Consider the following 23,116-nt stretch of genomic DNA (forward strand, 5'->3'; position numbering starts at 1 on the left):
TATTTCACTGACTTGAGAGCAGAAATGCTGGGTATCTTTCCTTTGCCCCAGCAGATAACTCTACACCTTTCTCTTCCCTGCTCTGTGCCTGGGAGATGGGCACAGAGCCCATGAATGAGCCAACTCAACAGACTCCCTAACTCTGCCTTCCAATTAGGTTTGGACAGTGGGGTTTTGTCACTAGCAGAAGACCAGAAGGCAAGAGAAGGGGAGGGGAGGTCCTTTATTCTCCTGGTTTCCTCCTTTGACCCAACAAGGGGCATCTCTGTCTTTCTCTTCCTAAGGCTTTTTTTCCTGTCAGTTACTGGAAACGATACTGCCCCTTGATGCTTTAACTGACCCTACCCCCATCTCTGTAAACAGTCCCTTTGTTAAACCCTTTTCAAACAACCTAACTTGAGTGTACTGCTTTCTGCTACCACCCTGACAAGTAAAGCAAATTTGAGGTTCTTGAACATAACTTGAGAGGGAAATCTGGGGAGAAAAACCATACTTTCTGCTACTCATTGTGTTTTGAACTTTGAAAGAAATGTGAACTTTATTATTATTATTACTATTATTATTATTATTATTATTATTATTTTGCCCAAGCCAAAAAGCAGAGCACAAGTTACAGCATTTGCTTGCATCTATTCCCCACCTACCTGGCAGCATCTGGAGGGTAGTATTCATATTTGGAGTCCTGGGGACGGTAGATGTTCAAGATACGTTCATCAGCCATAACTGAATTGTAAGACCTTAGGCAGGTCACCTCCTCTCCAGGTCTCAACTTCTTCATCTGTAAATGCATATCCAGGAACACCCACTCCGGCTAAGCAGGAATAAAACAAAGTTAGTACAGGGCTAATTGAAATACTCATTAGATAAGTGCTTTATGTCAGCTTTATTGTTTTCGAGGACACAGTAATTAGTATGAACTTGGGTAACAAGGGAGGTTGGGCAGAATGTCGTTGGAAGTGCTTTTAATCAAATATTTTAAATGACACATAATTAACACACTGTTCTAAAGTAAATGGGCCCTTCAAAGGGATAGTCATTCCCCTTAAGTAATTTACCGGAGAACAGGAGCCAGATTAAATAGCAGAGCCATACAGCCACAACATGTGCCACTCTGGTCCAATCCATATGGGACACCAAAAGATGTCCGCCTCCTATTCTTGTAACAAAACGCCAGGTTACGATAGGCTGTCTACATCATGATCCCAATTTCATAAAGTATTCATACCCACCTGTCTATAGGGGAGGAGGGATCATTTTAAGAATGGATGTTTACACTTATTATGATGAAAACCAAATAATAAAATGATTCTTTTAAAAAGGAATGGATGTTTTTTGCTGCATTGCGTGTGAATTTATTTTCTGCTTATTCTTTCTACAATCAAAAAAAAATAAGAGCGGGCGTCTAGATGGCTCAGTTGGTTAAGCGACTGTCTTCGGCTCAGGTCATGATCCTGGAGTCCCGGGATCGAGTCCCACATCGGGCTCCCTGCTCAGCGGGGAGTCTGCTTCTCCCTGACCCTCCCCCCTCTCGTGCTATCTATCTCTCATTCTCTCTCTCTCAAATAAATAAATAAAATCTTAAAAAAAAAATAAGAGCTACTTTCGTTGGTGGAGGAGGACGAGGGCGAGGCTCCCCTGCACGGGTCTGGGGGAGGAGGACAGTAGGCGGAGAAAAGCTGAGGGCTGGCTGCACTTCCCCGCCACTGCAGGGAACGGGGCGGGGCGCGGAGCGGGGGGGGGCGGGGCGCGCGCGCGTGGGCGGGGCGGAGCAGCGCAGCGCAGCGCAGCGGGGGCGGAGCTGTGCAGCTCCCCCGCCGCTCGGTAGTCCGTGGCGGGGAAGGCGGCGGGAAGGAGCCGGAGTCTGTGTCATGGCGGCGCCGGGCGCGCTGCTGGTGATGGGCGTGAGCGGCTCGGGGAAGTAGGTCTGGGAGGGCGGAGGGTCGCGGGGGGCACACTGGAGGAGGCGGCGCGCGCGGCGAAGGCCGGAGCCGTCACCGTTCCGGGCCCGCGGGGTACGCAGGGTTCTGGGGAACCTCCAGCTTCCCTTTGCAGATGAGGAAGCTGAGGCCCGGGGCACCTGTCCGCCCCGGGGCGCCGAGACCCGGGTTCTCCATCGATACCCCGAGAGGCTCTAGCGAAAGCCCTTTGTGAAGAGGCGCCTGCTGGGGCGCCGCCCGCGGTGGCTCCGGCGGTCACTAGGGCCGGTGTTTGGGAGTCTCTTGTCAGAACGCGGTGGCAGGGTGCGAGGCCCAAAGCACAGGGGCAAACCTCGTCCCAGTCTCCCACAGACCTTGTCAGGCTGGGCAGAGCGGCAGCTCCCTCCTGCGAGGTGCCGGACTTTCGTGATGAGTTCACCTGCTGGTCTGTTTTCTCTGGGCTGCGATCAACGTTTATCAGCTTTACCTGGAACGAGTCAGTGTTAATAAGGAGTCACAAAACCCCCTAAGGATTTGCAAGGAGGAACAACGGATGCCACAAAGCCTCTGCCCAGCCCAGTCTGGCCAACTTGGGGGCTGGGAGCTAGACTTTGGCTTCCTGATTAGACCAAACTAACTGTGCTCTTTACCGGAAAAGGCAGCTACGGCAGCATTCCGCCACAGGCGGCAAAAAGATCTGAATCAAGTGAAATATCATAACTTCAAAGGCCTATAGTACCCTTCTAGAATTTTCTGAACCACGAACTGCTTGTGTGGTCAAGTATATATTAAAGACTCTTTCTTGCTCCAGGTAGGAAAGTTTAGGTTTTCAAAATTATTGTGGCATTTTTAGCCTCACCTCTTGAGAAATTAAAATAATTTGGGGAGTCTTGGAATAAAAGTAACATAAAACATGGAGCCTGAAAATCCTTAGCTGTTGCATGAGTTGAAGAAGTTGAGTGTAAGACTGCTTCTATGGTGTGATGTAGTGGATGTCAAGAGCCCAGGGTCTTGGTTCTGCTGCTGTTGCCTGCTTGTGTGAGCTTGGACAATTCATGTACCCCTCTGCGCCTTGGATCAGATGGGGGGGGTCTGAACCATATGCTTTATATGGTTATGATATTCATGCGTTCAGTAATTATTTATAGAGCTTGATCCTGACTCCATGTCACTGATATATAATGAATAGGACAGATAAAATCCCTGCCCTCAAAAGAATTTACATTCTAGTATGGGAAACAGACGGGAAGTGAATAAATAACATGTACATAGTGTGGTAGACAGTGGGAGGTGCTCCAAGTGGAAAATAAAGGAGAGTAAGTAGAACAAAGAAGAGCAGGCAGGATGGTGAGGGAAGGTTCCTCTGAGGCAGTGGTATCTGAGCAAGACCCACAAGAAGTGAGGGACTATGCCTGGTGGCTAGCTAGGGAAAGGGCAATATAGGCAAAGGTAATATAGCAAGTGCAAAGGCCCGGAGGCTTTGTTTCATTGTGGATTACCAGGGAAGCTATTGTGCTGAGTAATGGGAGATGAGGTCAGGGAAACAATGAAGGCAAGGAGAAGTCATATGCTGGAGATACTCTGAAGGCAGAACCAGAAAGATGCCTTGATGGACTGGATGTGGGGCATGAGAGAGGGAGAAAGGTGTCAAGGATGACTTCGGGATTTTTGGCTTGGGTAACTAAAAGAAGGGAGTTACTACTGACTGATGGGGAAGCAGTAGGCAGGGCAGGTTTGGGGAAAAAAAATAGCAGGAGCTTAATATGGTGGGATGTGGTGAATTGCCTATCAGTCATCTGAGTGGGTTGGTCAAGTGGTTGATTGGATATCCAAGTCAGAGTTCAGGAGAGGAACTTTAGATATAAATGTAGGAATCCTTGGTGCGCAGATATATTTAAAGACATAAGATGTTGAGATCACTGAGGGGGTGAGTAAAGATCAAGAAGCTGGCCAAGGACTGAGCCCTGGGCCCTCTGACCATCGCTGACAGACTGAGTAATAAAATGAGAATGATTATATCGATCAACAGATGTAGCAACATTGAGTTCTTTGGTGACTTTTGTGAGCTCTTGTTAGGGCCTTGCAGGATTTTAAATTATACTCCATAACATTTGAGAGAAAAAAAATGTCTCAAGAAAACAACAGTCTCAAACCAGAAAGAATGTAGTTAAACCACTGTTAGAACAACAATGTCAAGCATTTACTCATTTACTGTTTCTTGCCTCCCCCTCTCCTACCTGAATGCAAGGGATCTTTTTGTTTATTGCCGTGTCTAGAACAATGCCTGGCATGTAGTAGATGCTCAAAAAATATTTGCTGCCTTAATGGATGAATGAACAAATGAATAAACAGAGCTGTTTGAATAGGTGGCAATGTTAGTTTTCTTTATGTTTTAACAGCCTACATGAATACACCCTCAGCTTCTGGCCTTTTGAATATCTTTTGCATTTAATCTGTGCCCCAGCCAACCACCACGGTCCTACAGTCTGTTTCAGTCTCCTTGATCCTGATTTAGACCAACCTGCTTAGAGACCTTTGGGCTCCAGACTGGCTTGTAATGCTTGCTCCAACCAGTCTCCTCTGAGCCAAGCACTGTGCCTGGGGTCCATGTCAAGTCCTGCTGTTCTCTAGTTCAGGAGCTTTGGATAAGCAGCAGACAGGGGCTTTTCCTTTTCCTTCAGTCTCCTCCCTGCCAGTCTACACCCAAATTTGGTTAGCTCTTTTTTTTCTTTTGTTTTATCAGTGCTTTTTATTATTTTTTATTTTTTTTGTATTAACATATAATGTATTTGTTTTAGGGGTACAGGTCTGTGATTCATCAGCCTCATACAATTCACAGTGCTCACCATAGCACATACCCTCCCCAATGTCCATCACCCAGCCACCCCATCCCTCCCACCACCCTCCACTCCAGCAACCCTCAGTTTGTTTCCTGAGATTAAGAGTGTCTCATTGTTTGTCTCCCTTTCTGGTTTCATCTTGTTTCATTTTTCCATCCCTTCCCCTATGATCCTTTGTTTTGTTTCTCAAATTCCTCATATCAGTGAGATCATATGATAATTGTCCTTCTCTGATTGACTTATTTCGCTTAGCATAAGACCCTCTAGTTCCATCCACGTCGTTGCAAATGGCAAGATTTCTTTTTTTTTGATGGCTGCATAATATTCCACTGTATATATATACCACATCTTCTTTATCCATTCATCTGTTGATGGACATCTTGGCTCTTTCCATAGTTTGGCGATTGTGGACATTGCTGCTATAAACATTGGGGTGCATGTACCCCTTCAGATCACTACATTTGTATCTTTGGGGTAAATACCCAGTAGTGCAATTGCTGGATTGTATGATAGCTCTATTTTCAACTGTTTGAGGAACCTCCATACTGTTTTCCAGAGTGGCTGCACCAGCTTGCATTCCCACCAACAGTGTAGGAGGCTTCCCCTTTCTCCGCATCCCCTCCAACATCTGTCGTTTCCTGACTTGTTAATTTTAGCCATTCTGACTGGTGTGAGGTGGTATCTCATTGAGGTTTTGATTTGGATTTCCCTGATGCCGGGCGATGTTGAGGACTTTTTCATGTGTCTTTTGGCCATTTGGATGTCTTTGCAGAAATGTCTGTGTCTTCTGCCCATTTCTTGATTGAATTACTTGTTCTCTGGGTGTTGAGTTTGATAAGTTCTTCATAGATTTTGGATACTAGCCCTTTATGTGATAGGTCATTTGCAAATATCTTCTCCCATTCTGTCGGTTGTCTTTTGGTTTTGTTAACTGTTTCCTTTGCTGTGCAAAAGCTTTTTATCTTGATGAAGTCCCAATGGTTCATTTTTGCCCTTGCTTCCCTTGCCTTTGGTGATGTTTATAGGAAGAAATTACTGCGGCTGAGGTCGAAGAGGTTGCTGCTGTGTTCTCCTCTAGGATTTTTTTTTTAAAGTAACAATTTTAATTGCTGCTTATTAAAGCAATTTTTATAAACATTTCTATCATATTTAAAAAGTCAAGTTCATTCAACTAAGAACCAATTAGAATATGTGACAACCCTAAATCTAATTTTTTAAATCTAATTTTCTGGCCAAGAAATTACAGCAAGGTTGTCTGTATAAAGACACAATCCTACAGACCCTAAGCCTTGACCTAGAGAAGGCTATGCACAGCTGGTGGGGGAAAAACAACTTATAGTTTTCCAGCGAAAGTTCTAAATTTTGTTTTTGTTTTTTTAATCTCTGCATCACTGCATTTCTATTTATATTAAAAGGTGCTAGAATGTTTCAATTTGTATCTTCTGATTCTGCAAGTCCCTCTGTAGTTAGGTACAGAAGTTAGTACATTTATAAATACCAAAGATGTAACACTTCTCAAATTTTCTAGATTACTCCAATAAAATATTTTAAGTTTTCCTATGATTTGAGTATCTGTATTGTCTCTGTAACAAAGCTGGGGGTCGGCATTATAGATACATAAACATAACAGTAAAAAAAAATCCACTTTCCTGAACTTGATTAAAGAAAAAGCAATGATGGTAAATCTCAAGAACATAGTTAATTTTCTAGGATTCTTCCTTTGAAAATGTGACATTTGATTTCCAAACACATGCCAGAGCGTACATGGTTCCCAGTTGTACTAAGTAGGTGAGAAGCTGAAATCCTAAGATGTTCATCTTCCAACTTTCCCCAGTCTGTGGTCTGTCTTTGGATCAGCAATAATTGCCTGAACAGCTACTATTGCTTCATTAATTTTTGTCTGTAGCTCTCTGAGCTCTTCTATATGCAGCAATCGCAGAATTTGAGCACCTTCATTAAGAACTGCGTCTCCTGTGTCAAAACCAAGAATATGTTTGTCTAAAGCAACAGGCAAGCCCTCTTTCGTTTGATTTGCTTTAGCAACTGCATCCTAGGTCAGGTCCTCCTGGACCAAAATGCAAATTGCCTTAAGCATTACCAGGTAATCATCATGACGCTGAATCTGAAGAAGGTTAGTCAAAGCCATTACACTAGCCTTAAAATCAAGATTATTTACATCCAAGTTGATCAATGACTCTGCATTTTTAGCTGCACTGTCAGCATTTTTTGTATTATCAGGTACCAAGTCCTTGTATTTTTCAGCATTATTTAACAGCTAAACCAAGAAGCCAGTCAATTCCTTCTTGTCAATCTTGAATCTTGAAAGAACAGTTAACACCTTTGAGATACTTTTCAAAGAACTTGGGCCAGTCACTGCTGTGGATGTTTCTTAAATTACCTCTGTCTTCAATCTTGTGGTGTCTGATTTTCTGGTCTTCAAGCCAAACAATAAAGTTTCTAAATTCTGTTTCATCTTTGCAGTTGAAGCCAGCCAGGTTGTGGTAGTCGAGGGCCGACAGCTTGAGTTGGAACATGGTCCCCACGTCTCTCTAGGATTTTGATGGATTCCTGTCTCCCATTTAGGTCTTTCATCCATTTGGAGTCTATTTTTGTGTGTGGTGTAAGGAAATGGTCCAGTTTCATTCTTCTGCATGTGGCTGTCCAATTTTCCCAGCACCATTTGTTGAAGAGACTGTCTTTTTTCCATTGGACGTTCTTTCCTGCTTTGTCGAAGATTAGTGGACCATAGAGTTGAGGGTCCACTTCTGGGCTCTCTATTCTGTTCCATTGATCTAGGTGTCTGTTTTTGTGCCAGTACCATACTGTCTTGATGATGACAGCTTTGTAATAGAGCTGGAAGTCTGGGATTGTGATGCCACCAGCTTTGCTTTTCTTTTTCAACATTCTTCTGGCTATTCGGGGTCTTTTCTGTTTCCACACAAATTTTAGGATAAGTTGTTCCATTTCTTTGAAAAAAGTGGATGGTATTTTGATAGGAATTGCCTTAAATGTGTAGATTGCTCTAGGTAGCATAGACATTTTCACAATATTTGTTCTTCCAATTCATGAGCATGGAACGTTTTTCCATTTCTTTGTGTCTTCCTCAATTTCTTTCATGAGTATTCTATAGCTCTTTTAAATTGTGAGTGGTGCCTGATGTGTCCATCCCTGGCTCATCTGTCTTCAGTGTACTTTCTGTCATGCACAGCTCTGGCTTCCCCAGCCGTGGAGTTCATCACCAGTAGGCTGCAGTATGTCTCCCTTTGCAAACTTCAGCACAGTGAACCTAATGGGAGAAGTTACAGTCCTCTGCAATCCTTTGGTTACATCAGGGAGCAGGTCTCAGTTGGGTACACGTGTGTCTTTAATGGCTAGCTCCCTGAGACCTTCTTCACAAAAGAGAGGACCCTTGAATCCAGCTAGAATGTAAACAGGGTTTTATTTTCATTATTTTCATATCCTGGGGACTAGCAGGTGCTCAGTATTGGCTGAGTGAAATAAGTAGGGAGTGGATACATGTCGCTCAGTTCCCCCATTTTGCAGGTGAGAAAACAGGGGTAGAGAGAAAGGTGACTTGCATGGAAGCACGTGGCCAGCTGTTAGGTGCTGAGACCCAAGCCCTTCTTCCCAAGAGTGCTGCCTGCTAGGGGAGCAGAAGGTCCTTACCACACGCACCGCACAGAGGGCATTTCCCTCCCAGACTGACTTCTCATTCCGAATCTTATTTTATTCTTTAAGAGTATGTCTCTGTTAAACCCCAAACAAGGTGTCAATGCTTTTATGAGCTCCTTGAGCCTTGCGCTGGGAGGTTAAACCCCCTGTTGGACCCCTCCTTCCAGTACCCTCCATAAAAGCTCATCTCTATTCAGCATTTTTTTTGCAAAATATAATTATCTCTAGAACGGGGAACAAAAAACTTCAGAAAGAACTTCAGGAGTTTAATGAGATCTTATATATTGCTTTTTGGAAAAGAAAATTAGTGGAACTTGGTAACTGTTTAAATTCCTGGAGAACGCTAACATCATGCTCTGGACTCCAGGGCCGAGAGCATTACTGTCACTGCTTCGATATCATGAAATTACTGGGTTTCACCATGGCAGGCTGGCTGTCTGTCTCCCAGGGCACCCCGCATGGTAGGAGGCACGCACAGGTTGGGAAGGGCACTCACTTGAACCTCTGTGTCCTCTCCACAGATCGACCGTGGGCGCCCTGCTGGCATCTGAGGTAACCTGTTCTAATGCCTCCCAATGGTGAGACCTATTGCGCTGTCTCTTTGCTTCTCCCCCTTCGGCACCCCTTCCTCTGGCCTATCGTGGTTTGTAAAACTCACCACGGATGTGGCTTGTGAAGCCCAATGGAGCAATCTTGGTTTTCTCCTTGGTGATCACCAAGAGTGATGAATGAAAGGAGCAGCAACCCAGTGAGCAGGGATAGTGATGTGGCATCACAGCCTCCCTGCTTCTTCGTGGGGGGTGGGGGGTGGGAGTGGGGGAAGGGAGGCCACCGGGGGAGGGGAAGGCGGGGGTGGTCCTCGGGCTGCCCATTTCCACACCTGCCCGGTAGTATCAGTAATGGTGGTTGTCACATACACCCTTTCCTTTGTTCTTAAAGCTGGGATGGAAATTCTACGATGCGGACGACTATCACCCAGAGGAAAACCGAATGAAGATGGGAAAAGGGATCCCGCTGAAGGACCAGGTAACATTTGCCGTACGCTCCAGCCAGGAGCCGCAGGCGGAGCTCTCGCAGCACGTGGTGGAGGAGAGTTCGGGCCAGGAGGGACTATGCCTCCAAAGCCAGGTGCCCGGGGTCCTGCACGTGGTCAGCTCTGGCCCTGAACTTCTCTCTGAACGCAGAGCTAGGCAGGATCCCACCCCACCCCTGCTTGGGCAGGGTCTGCCAGGACACTTTGTTACAGGCTTTTAAGCTGCAGGATGTTAATTCCCCAGGTTCTACCTTCATCCTCCTCCCCAGGCCTTTGAGCTCCACTGGCACCAGACTTGCAACCACCCCGAAGCCAGAGGGGTTGTTACAAATTCAAATCGCGCCCTCTGGAAGCTTCCCATCCATCTCAGGGTCAAGACCAAACAGCTGTGCGCCTCAACATGCCCCGCTCCAGTCTCTTCGGGTGCTGTGCCCGCCCTCCCTCTCCACCAGAGCCCCCCTGGCCCCTGTCAGTCACTCCTGCTACCTTGCTCTGCCCCACAGGACCTTTGCACCTGCTGTTCCCACTGTCTGAAATGCACTTCTGTCCCTCTTCGTTAACCCTGCTCCTGTTCACAGCTCAGCTCTCGTGCCACTTCTTCAGGGAAGCCCTCCTGGATCTACTGAAGTAAAACCTCCTGTAATAAACTCTCATAGTACCACGGCCCACCCGGCCCGGGGTCTGGTTGCAAGTTGGCACTATTTATCTCTGCAACTAGATTTTACTTCTGAAAGGGCTAGGAAGTGGCCTTTCTGTTGACCATTATATACCCCCAGGGCTGGCCACACAATAAATGTCGGAAGATACCTGTGACTCAGTTGTAAGGGAAGGAATGAATAGCACCTCATTCCTTTATGCAACATCATGAGGCCATTTCCTAAGGGTCCCTCCCAAAGCAGAGGTGCAAACTGGACTCGCTGGTGTAACTCACTGTAGCCCAGGAGAAATGTGAGGGCTGGGACCCCAGCCAGGCTCACAGGCCGGGGTGTCCAAAGGGCAGGAACAGAGTGGAACTGGCCAAAGACCAATGCTGTGGTTTCCACTTCCAGAGACCTTGGCCCCAGCTGTGCTGCCGCTAGCTCACTCTCTTCCCTTTGTCCTGCCCCAAAGGACTGGAGTCCCTCACCGTCACTAGGTCTAATTCTAGGGACTCTGAGTGTACACTTCTGTTTCAGGGAGTATGGCTTGAGGTGGCCAAGATTCAGACTTTGAACCATCAAAATTAAGTTTGCGACATTTGACTTTAGAAGATAGGAGGAGGGAACCATAAAAGAGATACAGAGTAGTAAGTGGAGCATAATAATGACATTATACTAGAGATAAAGACATGGTGCAGACAACCTGGCTCCACCACTAAGCTTGTGTGGCCTTTGGCAAATGGCTCAGTCTCTCCACGCCTCATTTTCCTCCTGTGAAGTAGGGATGGTAACAGGACCCATTTCACTGGGTTCTTGGGAGGATTAAATGAGATACCACTAAAAATATGCACAGTGAAGCACCCAAATCATTCTGTAAATATCACTTATTATTGTCGCTAATGTATCTATATGTACATGTTATGCGTAACATAAACCATTTCTACCGAGTGTGTAAAATGTGACCGTGCCAGTGTTATTTTTCTCCTTGGTGAGTGCAAATAAAAGTTAAGTTAAAGAACTAAGTACAGCAATCCAAATGGATGGATTTTTTTAAAATGGTATTTAAACATCCTTCCTCCTGTTCACAAGCGAGGCTTGCTAAGTGGGCAGCCTGGATGGGGGGAGGAGTAGAGTTCAGAAGAGGAATTTATTGTACGGAGGAAAAGGTTATTGGTTACTGGAAGAAACACAATGAGTCACTAAATATATTTAGGAGAAACTGTACAAGTTAGCCAGGCTTTAGACTTTCTATATTCCAGGGAGAGAAAGAGCTAGAATGGCAGATGGTTGACATTCCTGAGAGCTCAGCTAAGAGTGAAGGTGTGGGTCACAGCTGGGCTGGCGGGGGTGGGAGGGTGGGGAGGGTGGGGAGCGGCTCCTGGCCACCCTAGCAACCAGTCCCGCCCCCGTGATCCTGTGAGGAGGACCCATGGGAAAGCCTGAGCAGAGGTACCCTCTCCTCTGGGGAAGGCTTGGGGAGGGTTCTGTGCTCGGGCTGAGGTTTGAAGAGAGAGAATCTGTGTTGAATATTCCAAGGGCTCCTTCAGGCTATTTAAATGGACATGAATACAAAATAAACTGTAAACTCCAGTTCTCGGGGTTACACTGCCCAAGTGTTCAGTAGCCACACGCGGCCCGGGGCTACCACCCAGATGGCGCAGAGAACACTTCCCTCATGACAGAAAGCTCTAGTGGACAGCGCTGGCCTAGACAGACATTCCCCCCAGGCTGTGACAGGATGTTATTAGTGTGATGATGCTGGTGCTGATAAAGGAGCTGCAAGCTGCCAGTGCCCCCCCACCCCAGGTCCATGCTTTCCCAGCAGTCTGCAGTGACACTGAAGCAGAGTTCAAAGTCTGTTAAATGAGGGGATTTTTGAGAAAAATTTTCCTGATTATAAATGTAACACTTGCCCTGTATAGAAAATTTGGAAAGTAAAGTACTGGAAAATGTTTTTACAGAATATATCACTCTTGGTTTTTGTTTTTTTTTTTTTTAAAGATTTTATTTATTATTTATTTGAGAGAGAGAAAATGAGAGAGAGAGAGCACGAGAGGGAACAGGGTCAGAGGGAGAAGCAGACTCCCCGCTGAGCCGGGAGCCCGATGTGGGACTCGATCCCGGGACTCCAGGATCATGGCCTGAGCCGAAGGCAGTCGCTTAACCAACTGAGCCACCCAGGCGCCCCACTCTTAGTTTTATCTTTCAAAAAATACCTACGAATTTTGGAGTTTGAATTTTGGAGTTTTTTTCCTATCTTTTTTGGGGTATACTTTTCACATGTGTTATTTTCTCTGTGGTCTCAAGTTCATTTTCGTCCCTGGTAAACACCGGTCCCTGGCCGCTGCTCTTCCCCACCCGCTCCTTCCTTCCGCTCCGTCCGCCTCCCCCAGTAGCGCTGGGCCTAATCAGGCTCCTGAGTTGTTCCTCTGAGCTCCAACTCCCCTTCTCCCTTTAACCACCATCCCCTTCCAGGAGACACCTCATGTCTCTAGATGTTTCCATCACATCACCAAACCACAGGCCCAGGAATCTTTCCCTGTCCTCTTGATGTTCGGATTGAACTCCTGCTAGAACATTCTAGCAGATGTTGTGCCCACTACCTCCAAGCACTGGGCTGGGGGCAGGGGACACCATCAGAAACGAGATGACCTTGAATGTCAGACCCAGCAGGCAGAGATGCTCATTTGGGTTATGCTGTTTCCTCTTCTCTTTCCCCTAAGACTCTGTGTGTTTAACTTTCATAGTAACTACTCAGAGTTGAGTGAATTTGCTCTAATATCTCCTTTTCTTTCCAATTTCTGCTTTTGTGAAGAGGGGATCTCAAATCACTCCCTTTCACCACAAATGTGAACACAAAATTTGAGCTCATGCCTCCAAGTCCTATTTAATACCCTTACCATTAAGCCCAACCTTCTTATCAGTCACTCAAGTTCTTGACCACCAGTCAAGACGGTTTCTCCCGATCTTCCTCACCACCAACTCCCACACCTCCTGCTCACCAGGGCTAAGAAGCATCTGCTTCAGCCGTTTACTCAAGAGTGTCTGTACACTATCTTTAATACTCCCAGTCTTGGATTATGCCCTTCCCTCTACTTTTGTACAACAAAAGTGCTGTCAACCAAAACTTATGGGATGCCTTTGAAACATTACTTAAAAGGAAATCTATGGGCTCTGGAAGCATTTCCGGAAAAATAACAAGAATGGAGAGTAATGAGCTAAGTGTTCAAGCAGGAAAAAACAATAAACAAAAAGGAAGAATGTAGGAAAAAAACAGAAATGAATGCTGAAATTAATGGAATATAAGCCAAAGAAACTATGTAGGTGATGAGCAATGCTGTTTAAAAAAAAAAAAAAAAAAGACAAATCTCTAACAAGACTGATCAAGAGTGGGAAAAAAGCACAATTAAGAGTAGGAATGAAAAGAGGGCTGTGAACAAACTGATGTTTGTATTATTTAAAGATTTAAATTGGACAATTTCTTAGAAAAATATAAACTACTGTGGGAAAATGGGCTTGGATGGCAGTGATCTGGTGGCAGAGCCTATTCTGCGTTTTCCCCCCATATGGAACTAAGACCTTGCTGATGCTGCAGCTGGCTTAAGAATCAGGAAGGTCCAAAGATCTAACTTTATGTGTGGTCTCTTCCTGCTATCTCAGATACCAAAACTGAATCAAGAATAGAAAACCTGAACATAACATAATGCTCATTAAAAAAATTGCATCTGTAATCCAAGCTCTCCCCTCAAAAAAGGCCCCAGGCCCAGATGGTTTTTCAGATGAGTTTTGGTCAGCTTGGACCGCTGGTAACAAAATACCACAGACTGGGGGCTTAACTAAGAGACATTCAGTTCTCACAGTCCTAGAGGCTGTAAGTACCAGATCAGGATGCCAGCGTGGGCGGGGTCTTGGTGAGGGCCCTCTCCCTGGCTTGCAGGTGTGTGGGAGAGGAGAGGCCACAGCACTGGAGGGCGAGCACACGATAGCTGCCTGGTCTCTTCAGAGGGCGCTAACCCCATCATAATGTCACTGTGCTTAACTGCCCGGAGACTTGACCCCGCAGCCTTGTCATGGCCTACTTCTCAAAACCACTAAGATTTCTCTGGACTTCAACACCGATGAACATGATTAACTGTGTTTCTTCATAAATAAACAAGACCTGGGAAAGTAACTTTGTGTCTGCTTTAATTTCAGGACAGGATTCCATGGCTCTGCAACTTACATGACATTTTACTAAGGTAAGAGACCTTGGCATAAGCCAGTGAGTAAAGAAAACCTCAGAAAGTAGAGGCAAAAAAAAAAAAAAAAACATTCTTGAAATCACAACTGGCTGATGATAAAGGATCCCAGAATGGAGGGCACTTCTGTCAAGTAATCAACAGTGATTTACATCAGCCAGAACCCACGTGTAATTTAGCTGAGTTCTGGAAATGAACCTTCTAGACAGCTCCACAGTTATCATCTGGGAATCCTGGTCAGCCCGTTGGCCTCCATAAGCCTGTTTCTTCATTTGAAAATAGGGATATGGTTCCTACTCACAGATCACTGTGAGAATTAGTGAGATGGGGCCTGGGGGGCACTCAGAACGGTCTCTAAAACATCCTAAGTGCTGGGAAGGTGGTAACTGAAGCCACCAGTGACTGTTCTAGTCACATCTTTGTCTCCACCTCTTCCCCCCACTTCAAGCTGGGGCAACCAGGGAAGACCTGGGGTCATTTGTAAGTGAACAGATTAACTGGTCACCAGAATTGGGAGTCCCAGTTTGTCTGCTCTGTATCATGCCTCTGAGCAAATGAGGTCCCCTTCACCCATCTGGCGACCTGAACCCTGGGAATCCTGGCTGGGATGTGGAGAAGGGTAAAGAAAAGGCAGGGAATGGCTTATAAATCTTGCTTTCTAAAATGAAGATGACATTTCATATTTTATAAATCTAAAACCATCTGCACCATATGCAATTAGAATATACTTAAGATTAAAGATTCAGTTTACTTTTTCACACCTCACTGACATAGCTGGCAACCCTGTCTTTGCATAGGCTTAGAGTTTAGGGGTTTAGGGTTTTAGGGTTTGAAAACTCCTACCCAACTGGGTCTCTAACATAAGTAGACTCACGAGAGATCAAATACACTGACCTGTGATGTAAGCAGAAATGAAGATGCTCAGGAGAGCAGCAATCAGACATTCAGACCCAGAATAAACAAGTTCTCACCCATGGCCTCTGGGAAGAGCCAGAAGGCTCAGGTACCTACGTTCGTTGCTGATGATACACTCCATCCACTGGATCTCAAGTGTACATTGGCCGTAGATGCAAGGCAGGCGCCTTCAGAATTCTCAGTTCTGAAGCAAACATTCTACCAAGTACTCAAGCCAGGGTTTACCCTTCACCCTTCACCTCTTTACTTGAGTCCCTTCCCAGCCAGAAGATGGCTGCCTCTCCTGACCACGGATGGGGGCACAGAGGGGGCTCACTTACGTGGGCAGTCTCGAGCACACTGGCTTCGCTTCGTGGTGCCTTGTCACTCTGCCTCTACTTCTGGCTCAGGTTTTTTTCTCAGCACATCCCTGGATGCTTCTCTTATCTTGCTCACCTTGACCACAAGAGAGTCTGATACTCCCCTTTCTCCTGCTTTCTCCAGCTGTGCACTGGTAACTTCACCAGACTCCCAGCATAGTGTAGAGTAGGAACGGGGAGAAGCCAGTTGTGAGATTTAAATCACTGAACACCTGTGGAAAACCTGAGCTGAGGTGTGTGTGGCACAGGCACCCGCCAGCAGCCGTGTCCACACTCGGTGGCTGAGGGGCAGAGCTGACACCTTCCAAGCACTTCCTGTGCACTGGGCACCTTGATAAACTGTTCCTCACAACACTATGGACAGGTGCTCTAAGTAGCCCATTTAACAGATGATGAACTAATGGTCAGGGAGGTATATACCTTGCCCAAGACAGCTCGGTTCACTAGTGGAAGGAGGATCTTTACCTTAAAGCCAGGACTGCCTGACGCTCGACCACCATTTTGTAATGCCTTCCACCAGCAGAGAAGGACCAGAGCCTTCAACCTAGAATCGACACCAGTTACTTCAAAGGTCCTCACTCTTTAGTCCCTCTCCCCCCTTTTTTAACAGAGATATAGCCTCTGGACAGCATGTGGTTCTAGCCTGTTCAGCTCTGAAGAAAGCGTACAGAGACGTCTTAATACGAGGAAAAGAATGTGCACCCCTGCAGTGTGATGAGACGGGGAAGGACAAACAGCCGGCTGAAGTGAAGCTCCTTGTGGTCCATCTGAGTGGGTCGTTTGAGGTCATCTCTAGACGTTTACTCAAAAGAAAAGGACATTTTATGCCCCCTGAGTTATTGCAGTCCCAGTTCGATACTTTGGAGCCCCCATCAGCTCCAGAAAATTTCATCCAAATCAGTGTGGACAAAAACCTTTCAGAGATAATTGCTACAGTCATGGAAACTCTAAAATGAGAATATACTGTACTGTTTCAGCTCGGGGGTCCAGAACAATCAAGCAGACACCTCTGTCCCAACCCAAACTATGTTCCAGTGTCTTTGCCAATACCATATTCTAAATTCTTGGGGTGAACAAGCCCTAGTGTACTGAGCTATACTTGTCTGGGTGTATTTTTAGGAATTTGTGCTCTGGCACCTGGGGAGGAGACGGGAGGGAGCTTTGAAAGTAAAGCTTCAACAGAAATCCAAATTCCTGTGATCTAAACAGATGACCAGAGGGAATTCTATAATCGATGCTGTAAATCACAACCTTATTCAGAACATCCCTGATCATGTCTGTATTTGAACAAATAAATGAAACCTGGCTATCCTTGGCATCCCCTGGAAATTGGTCCCAGGAGCAGAAACTCGTACAGAATCGACCGCTCACCGATGCGTCACGTCACACCACACGCTTCCTAATCCTCTTTCTTTGGATCATCTCAAGACAAATATGTAAAAAGCACATATAGTTCATTGATATAAAACACTGCAGAGGTGGAACTTCAGTGGATGAAGAATGGGACTCACCCAACTGTCCCCACTCATTTCACGGAGACCCCTGTGAGACTAGGCTGGTGGCAGCCACCTGCCCTCCTGCTGCTAAAGTTGTCAGCAGAGGACTCTAGACAAGGAGCACCAGAGCCGCTATGGCCTGACATGAAACGAACCTCCCCCCGGGGCAGCAATGGTCCAGGGGCAACTGGGCTGGGTGAGGCTGTGCGGGAGGCTGGAGGCCCTGGTGCGTTCTGGGCCAGCACCGCCTGCGTTTCCGCCCTGCCCCCAGAGGCTCCAGAAAGCAGCATTCTTACCCACCTATCCTAACCTCTGTCCTAGCCCCAGAATGCAGCTATTCTGCAGCGCCACTGATTAGCCCTGCCCAGAAAGTGAGATTTGGAACCAATCACCCATTTTTTTTCCCACAAGGGCATGCAGCCTGTCTTGGGAACTACAGATAGAATATGTGCCAGGGTGTCAGGGGAGTGAAAGGGCCCTTCTTGGGTAGACAGACCTTGCTTAAAACATGAAGCCTCAGATCTTCCTCTCTGCCAGGCGATTTGAGAGGCATCTCCTGCCTGGCTTCAGTCTGCATCACCGCTCAGTACTCGGGGTCCAAGCCCTCAGGTTGGCCAGTCCACAGACTCAGGCTGGCTGAGAGTCACCCCCAGACACAGAGGAAGGACTCAATCAGTCCACTCTCCTCAGAGTCTGGACTGGATACTGTGATGGGCACTCTGCAGGGTCTGTGGACCTGTAATGCAACACAAAGCTCTGGTTCTCAGGTGGCTTCCATCAGGGTGGAAGGACAGGGCATCTCACATCCTCTGGCAGAGGCTAGAGTTCTCAGCGAAGGCCGTTGCTCACAAAAAATAACTGATTTTCCACTGGACTGTCACGTAGGACCTGGTGAGAAAGACTGCTTATAAGAGCACAGAAGCTATTATATGCATAAATGAAAATGTTTTTGCAGTTGTAATATACACTGAAATTCCCAAGAATACCAAAAAGGAACAATTGTATTCTTTTTAAATTTTACCTGGAGTTGTTCACCATGTCAGAAAAATCAAGTGTTTTTTTCTGTCACGAATGTAACACACCTACATCAACCTGTGTTTGTAATTCTTCATTCACAGTGATCAGCCCATAGGCACAAGCACCCAGCTGCTCCACTGTGTTGGTCTAGGGCAACTGTGTCCAAGTGTTACATACTGAAACTCATAGTGTATCAGAAGTTACTCTCCCTTTTTCTCCTTTAGAGGGAAGGTATCATATTTACTATTTGCTGGGGTTTTATTAGACATCAATTTCACTTCTGGAAGTGGGACATCAGAAAATAGTTGTTAAAAATGAAGAGAGGCATTGGATCTCCTGGGGTTGAGAACTACTGCTTAAATCTTCCCAAGATGGACACAGGGAGGCCAACGCGTGCACCAGTACTGCCCTCTGGCGGCCCCAAGGAACACCGCAAGCACAAACCGCTCTCCCAGCCCTTGAGACCACCACTTGCAGGCAGCCATGGGTCCTGTCCCTCGGTTGGGGGCAGTGGAAGGCAGCTCCCCACCCAGCCCTGACCATACCCTTGCTCAGGCTCTCTGACCTGTGAAGAAGAGGCAGCTGAGACCTGTTTGCTGTGGCTCAAATAGATGCCAATGATTTTCTCCACCCTGCAAATACCACTTAACCACCCCCTCTGGCAGGAATTCTCCATCTTGCCCCCTACTCCACGGAAGCAAGTGCAGGTTCGACGTTTTCCTTTCCTCTAAGACATCGCCTGCCTCATAAAGTTGTGACAACTGAGAGTACATGCACGGTGTGGAGACCACAACCAACACAATGAATGCTAGCTCGTTACGCTTGTCACCCTTGGCGTCCGAGGCTGCATGGCCACAAGACAAACTCCCACTCTGCTTTCCCGGCTGTGGAGGAGCTTACGAACCCCTGCTAAGTAGGTGAATCTTAAGTCTTTAGGCTCTAACACGTCTTCCTTCTTAACTGCTGCCAGCTGCTTCCACGCCAGCCCGGGTGCCTGACCAGACTCGGACATCTGCCGTCTACCAGCACTGCAATCAGGAGCCGGAAGAGACTGAGCTCCAGGCACAACACTGCTACACAGTCACTGGGTAACCACGGGCAGGGCTAGTGGTGTCCCCACCAGCTGCCTCAAAGTTCCAGAACTGTCAGGCCAGGCCTCTCCGGAGACTGCTCTGATGAGCAAACTATCTTTCAGTGGATGGGAGTGCAAGAAGGGAGAAATTAAAACAGGCTGGCCCTAACCAAAGATACCATCAACCAGATTTTAATTTCTGAAACTACCATGCAAGTTTATTCTCCCTTCACTGAATAGCAAATATGTATGTTCAAAATGATTGAAATTAAAGTATTAACTGTATTATGGGCATTATAATGCCAACAATTACCAAGGAGTAGAATATTAGACATCCAGCCTACAGGTTGTGTTGGACCTCAGTGTAGGGAGGTGTTTTCAACCCTCACAGAATCCAGGTGTAAAATACAGCCTAGTGCCGATTCCCAGACAATCTTCAATCCCTCCAGTGGAGTTTCCCCCAGTGGCCTTAGATGCTATAGAAACTGAATTTCACTTTCTGGGTTACAGATGGAAAGTCATGGGCCATCACTCAGGAGGACCCAAGACCTAATGTTGAATATCTAACACATAGCTCAACTAAGGATCCAGTCAGATGGTGTGGGGGAAATGCCCCAAAATCATGACAGTCAATGGTAGGACCTGCACATTTGAATGCCCAGGGGACCTAAGCAAAAACAATAATGGTGGGATGTAGCAGACATTAGGGAATGGTGAGGACTATGGCACAATAGAAAATGCATGCATTATCTAAAAAGGGCAGCACTACTCAGCTCCAGATGATGCAGGAACATACCTGCATTATACAGGTTGGGTTTATTGCTCATTGTAACAGAGAACAGACCCTCAGAACCATGGGGGGAATCTCAGTAAGATGTCACAAAAGGACTTATATATATATATATATTTTTAAAGATTTTATTTATTTATTTGAGAGAGAGAGAATGAGAGATAGAGAGCATGAGAGGGAAGAGGGTCAGGGGGAGAAGCAGACTCCCCGCTCAGCAGGGAGCCCGACGTGGGACTCGATCCCGAGACTCCAGGATCATGACCTGAGCCAAAGGCAGTTGCTTAACCAACTGAGCCACCCAGGCGCTCCACAAAAGGACTTGTATTTTGGACACATTAGGTGATTTGAGGGGGGGATTCAAGGAAGCTGTGGAGGAAGTAGGGAATGATTGGGTATCTTAGTAGGGTGAGAGAAATGAACTGAGTGAGGCTAAAAGCGATCATTCATCAAGACATGTCTAGGTAAGGGAGGTATTTGGTCATTTTTGTGGAACGGATGACGTTCTTGTTTTTCTCTGTGTGCAGGCACAATTACAAAATGGATCTTTTGACTTTGGTCACAGAGCAGTCTTGTAGCCATGTAGGTATTCTGCGAAATTATTTAGGACAAAGACACCTCACTTTTAGTAGTAGGCCAGCTCCTGGATGCCAGGCACTGCTTTTCTTCCCTCTACTTGTCAGGTATCATTGTCACCAAGGTCTTTTAGGCCTAGATTTGACACATTTATCTTTAGGACACAAAGCAGAGCTCAGAGGGTTTAACCTGAACTTCCATTCTCAAGAAGTGAGAAATTAGTAGGCTTTCCATCTTAAGTAAAGGGTCAGGTTGCAGTAGTTGGTTACACTCTGAGGTCAGAGGGCTGAATAACAGAGAACTAGTAGATTAATCTCTGAGGATCTGTACCACTTCCTTCTGTAGTTGGGGCTCCTGTGGTTAACCTTTTAAAAGACTACTGAACTGGTTTCCAAGTAGCTGCACCATTTTACATTCCCACCAGCAATCCTACCAACACTTGTCACTTTCTCTTTGTCGTGACTACAGCCATCCTAGCAGGTGTGAAGTGGCATTTCATTAAGGTTTTGATGGGCATTTCCCTAATGATGGTGCACATCTTTTCATGTGCTTATTTGGCCATTTGCTTATCTTTGGAGAAATGTCTATTCAAATCCTTTGTGCCTTTTTAAATTGGGTTGTTTTTTCCTCTTTTTATTGTTATGTTGTAAGAGTTCTTTATATATCCTGGATACTAGATGCTTAACAGATACATCATCTGCCAATTCTGTGGGGTTTGTTTACTTGATCAACTTTGAAGCACAGAAGTTAAAGTTTGCTAAAGTCCAACTTATTTTTCATTGGTTACCTATGTTTTTCGTGTCATATCTGAGAAACTACTGCCCAGTCCAAAGTTAAGACTTGCACCTTTGTTTCTTCTGAGAGTTTTATAGTTTTGGCTCTTACATTTATGTCCTGGATCCATTCTGAGTTAGTTTTTGAGTAAGAATATGAATTGCAACAAGATCCCAGGTTATGTGCACGCACAATGAAGTTGAGAAGCACTGCCTTAAATGACTAATCAATTCCCATTTCCCTTTAAATCCGTGGTTCTAACCTTGGCAGCATATCACAATCACTTCAGCTTTACAAAATCATGCCTGACTTTACTCAAACAGTTCCACTGAGTCTGTGGTGGGCTTATTTTTTAATCTCTTCAGTTGATTCTGATGTGAAGCCAGGGTTGAGAACTACCACCTCTTCACAAATTCTGCATGGATTTCATCCACATGCCTTTGCTAGGCTGGTTTGCAGGTATTGCCTGCCTAATATGTGATATTTGGATTTCCAGCAAAGCCACAGTAAGATTGGGATCGGTGTTCACGGCGACTACAGTACATGAGATTGCAGGCTTAGTGTTTGGATAGGACACAAATCACCCTTCAGTCACTGGAAGATGGAGGTCAGACTGAACGGTACTATATGCAGGTCGGTCAGGTGGGCCAAGAGCATGGTCTGCAGCTAGCTGTACTTTAACCTCTAGTTACCATGTTCTGTTTGAACCGTTATTTGTCCTTGTTCTTTCTCTTTTTTTTCTTGAAAGAGAGGAATGGAAATGGGTTGACCTCTTGTCTTTCCTTTGCAGGTCGAGGACTGCAGAACCGATTCAGACAGGTCAATGACCTATGCGTAAGAGCTAAACTGGTAAAACTCTTGGAAGAAAAACACAGGAGAAAAATCTTCATGACCTTGGATTTGGCAATGGATTCTTAAATATGCCACCAAAAGCAACAAAAATAAATACATAAAACGAATAAACTGGACTTCATCAAAAATGAAACACTTTGGTGCAAAAAAACATTATCAAGAAAGTGAAAGACAACCTACAGAAAAGGGGGAAAATATATGCAAATCATGATCTGAGATTGAGCCCCTCGTGCTCCACACTCAGTAGGGAGTCTGCTTGAGATTCTCTCTCCCTCTACCCCTCACCCCCACACTTTCTCTCTCAAATAAATAATAAATCTTAAAAAAAAAAAAGATTCCCTCTCTCTCCCTGTGCCCCTCCCCCCACTTGCTCTCATTCAAATAATAAATAAGTAAATAAAAATAGACAAAGGACTTAAACATTTCTACAAAGACAACACACCAATGGCCAATAAAAAAAGCAAAAGAAAGGGACGCCTGGGTGGCTCAATCGGTTAAGCCATCTGCCTTCGACTCAGGTCATGATCCCAGGGTCCCGGGACTGAGTTCCGCATCAGGCTCCCTGCTCAGTGAGGAGCCTGCTTCTCCCTCTGCCTGCTGCTCCCCCTGCTTGTGCTCTCTCTCGCTAATAAAAAAATAAAATCTTAAAGCGCACAGGAAAAAAATACTCCTCTTCATTAGTCCTGAGGGAAATGGAAGTCAAAACCACAAAGAGATAGCATTTCACACCAGTAGAATGGCTGTAATTTAAAAACGGAAAAGAATTCGTGTTGGCAAGGATGGAGAGAAAACTGGAGCCCGTTCACTGCTGGTGGGAATGAAAGATGGTGCAGCTGTGGAAAACAAGCAGTTTCTGAAAAAGTTAACAATTAAAACTACTATAGATGACCCAGCAATTCCACTCTAGGTATGTATCTGAAAGAATCGAGAC

The 23,116-nt window shown here is 45.8% G+C and overlaps 1 protein-coding gene and 1 pseudogene across 6 annotated transcripts; one reads left to right on the forward strand and one right to left on the reverse strand.

Annotated features, from left to right (window-relative positions):
• Positions 1 to 1,788: 1,788 nt before the first annotated feature.
• IDNK (IDNK gluconokinase) lies at positions 1,789 to 22,296 on the forward strand. 6 transcript variants are annotated; one of them, XR_012374755.1, is made up of 8 exons: positions 1,789 to 1,918; positions 8,950 to 8,980; positions 9,368 to 9,454; positions 14,294 to 14,337; positions 16,222 to 16,357; positions 19,095 to 19,212; positions 21,830 to 21,966; positions 22,124 to 22,296. XR_012374755.1 is itself a non-coding variant. In XM_025851645.2 (6 exons), the coding sequence occupies exons 1-6, from the start codon at positions 1,869 to 1,871 to the stop codon at positions 22,169 to 22,171; spliced, it is 396 nt and encodes a 131-aa protein (XP_025707430.1). In that variant the 5' UTR covers positions 1,789 to 1,868; the 3' UTR covers positions 22,172 to 22,296. The 6 variants fall into 6 exon arrangements, 4 of the variants coding, with proteins under 4 accessions (XP_025707430.1, XP_025707428.1, XP_025707429.1 ...); XR_012374754.1 differs by having other exon boundaries at positions 19,095 to 21,966; XM_025851645.2 differs by lacking the exons at positions 19,095 to 19,212; positions 21,830 to 21,966.
• On the reverse strand, positions 6,570 to 7,290 carry LOC112808523 (RNA transcription, translation and transport factor protein pseudogene; annotated as a pseudogene).
• Positions 22,297 to 23,116: the final 820 nt, after the last annotated feature.

This window comes from Callorhinus ursinus, unplaced genomic scaffold, assembly GCF_003265705.2.
Source record: "Callorhinus ursinus isolate GAN/ISIS: 27379988/994484 unplaced genomic scaffold, GSC_fseal_2.0 scaffold39, whole genome shotgun sequence".
Taxonomy (NCBI): Eukaryota; Metazoa; Chordata; class Mammalia; order Carnivora; family Otariidae; genus Callorhinus; species Callorhinus ursinus.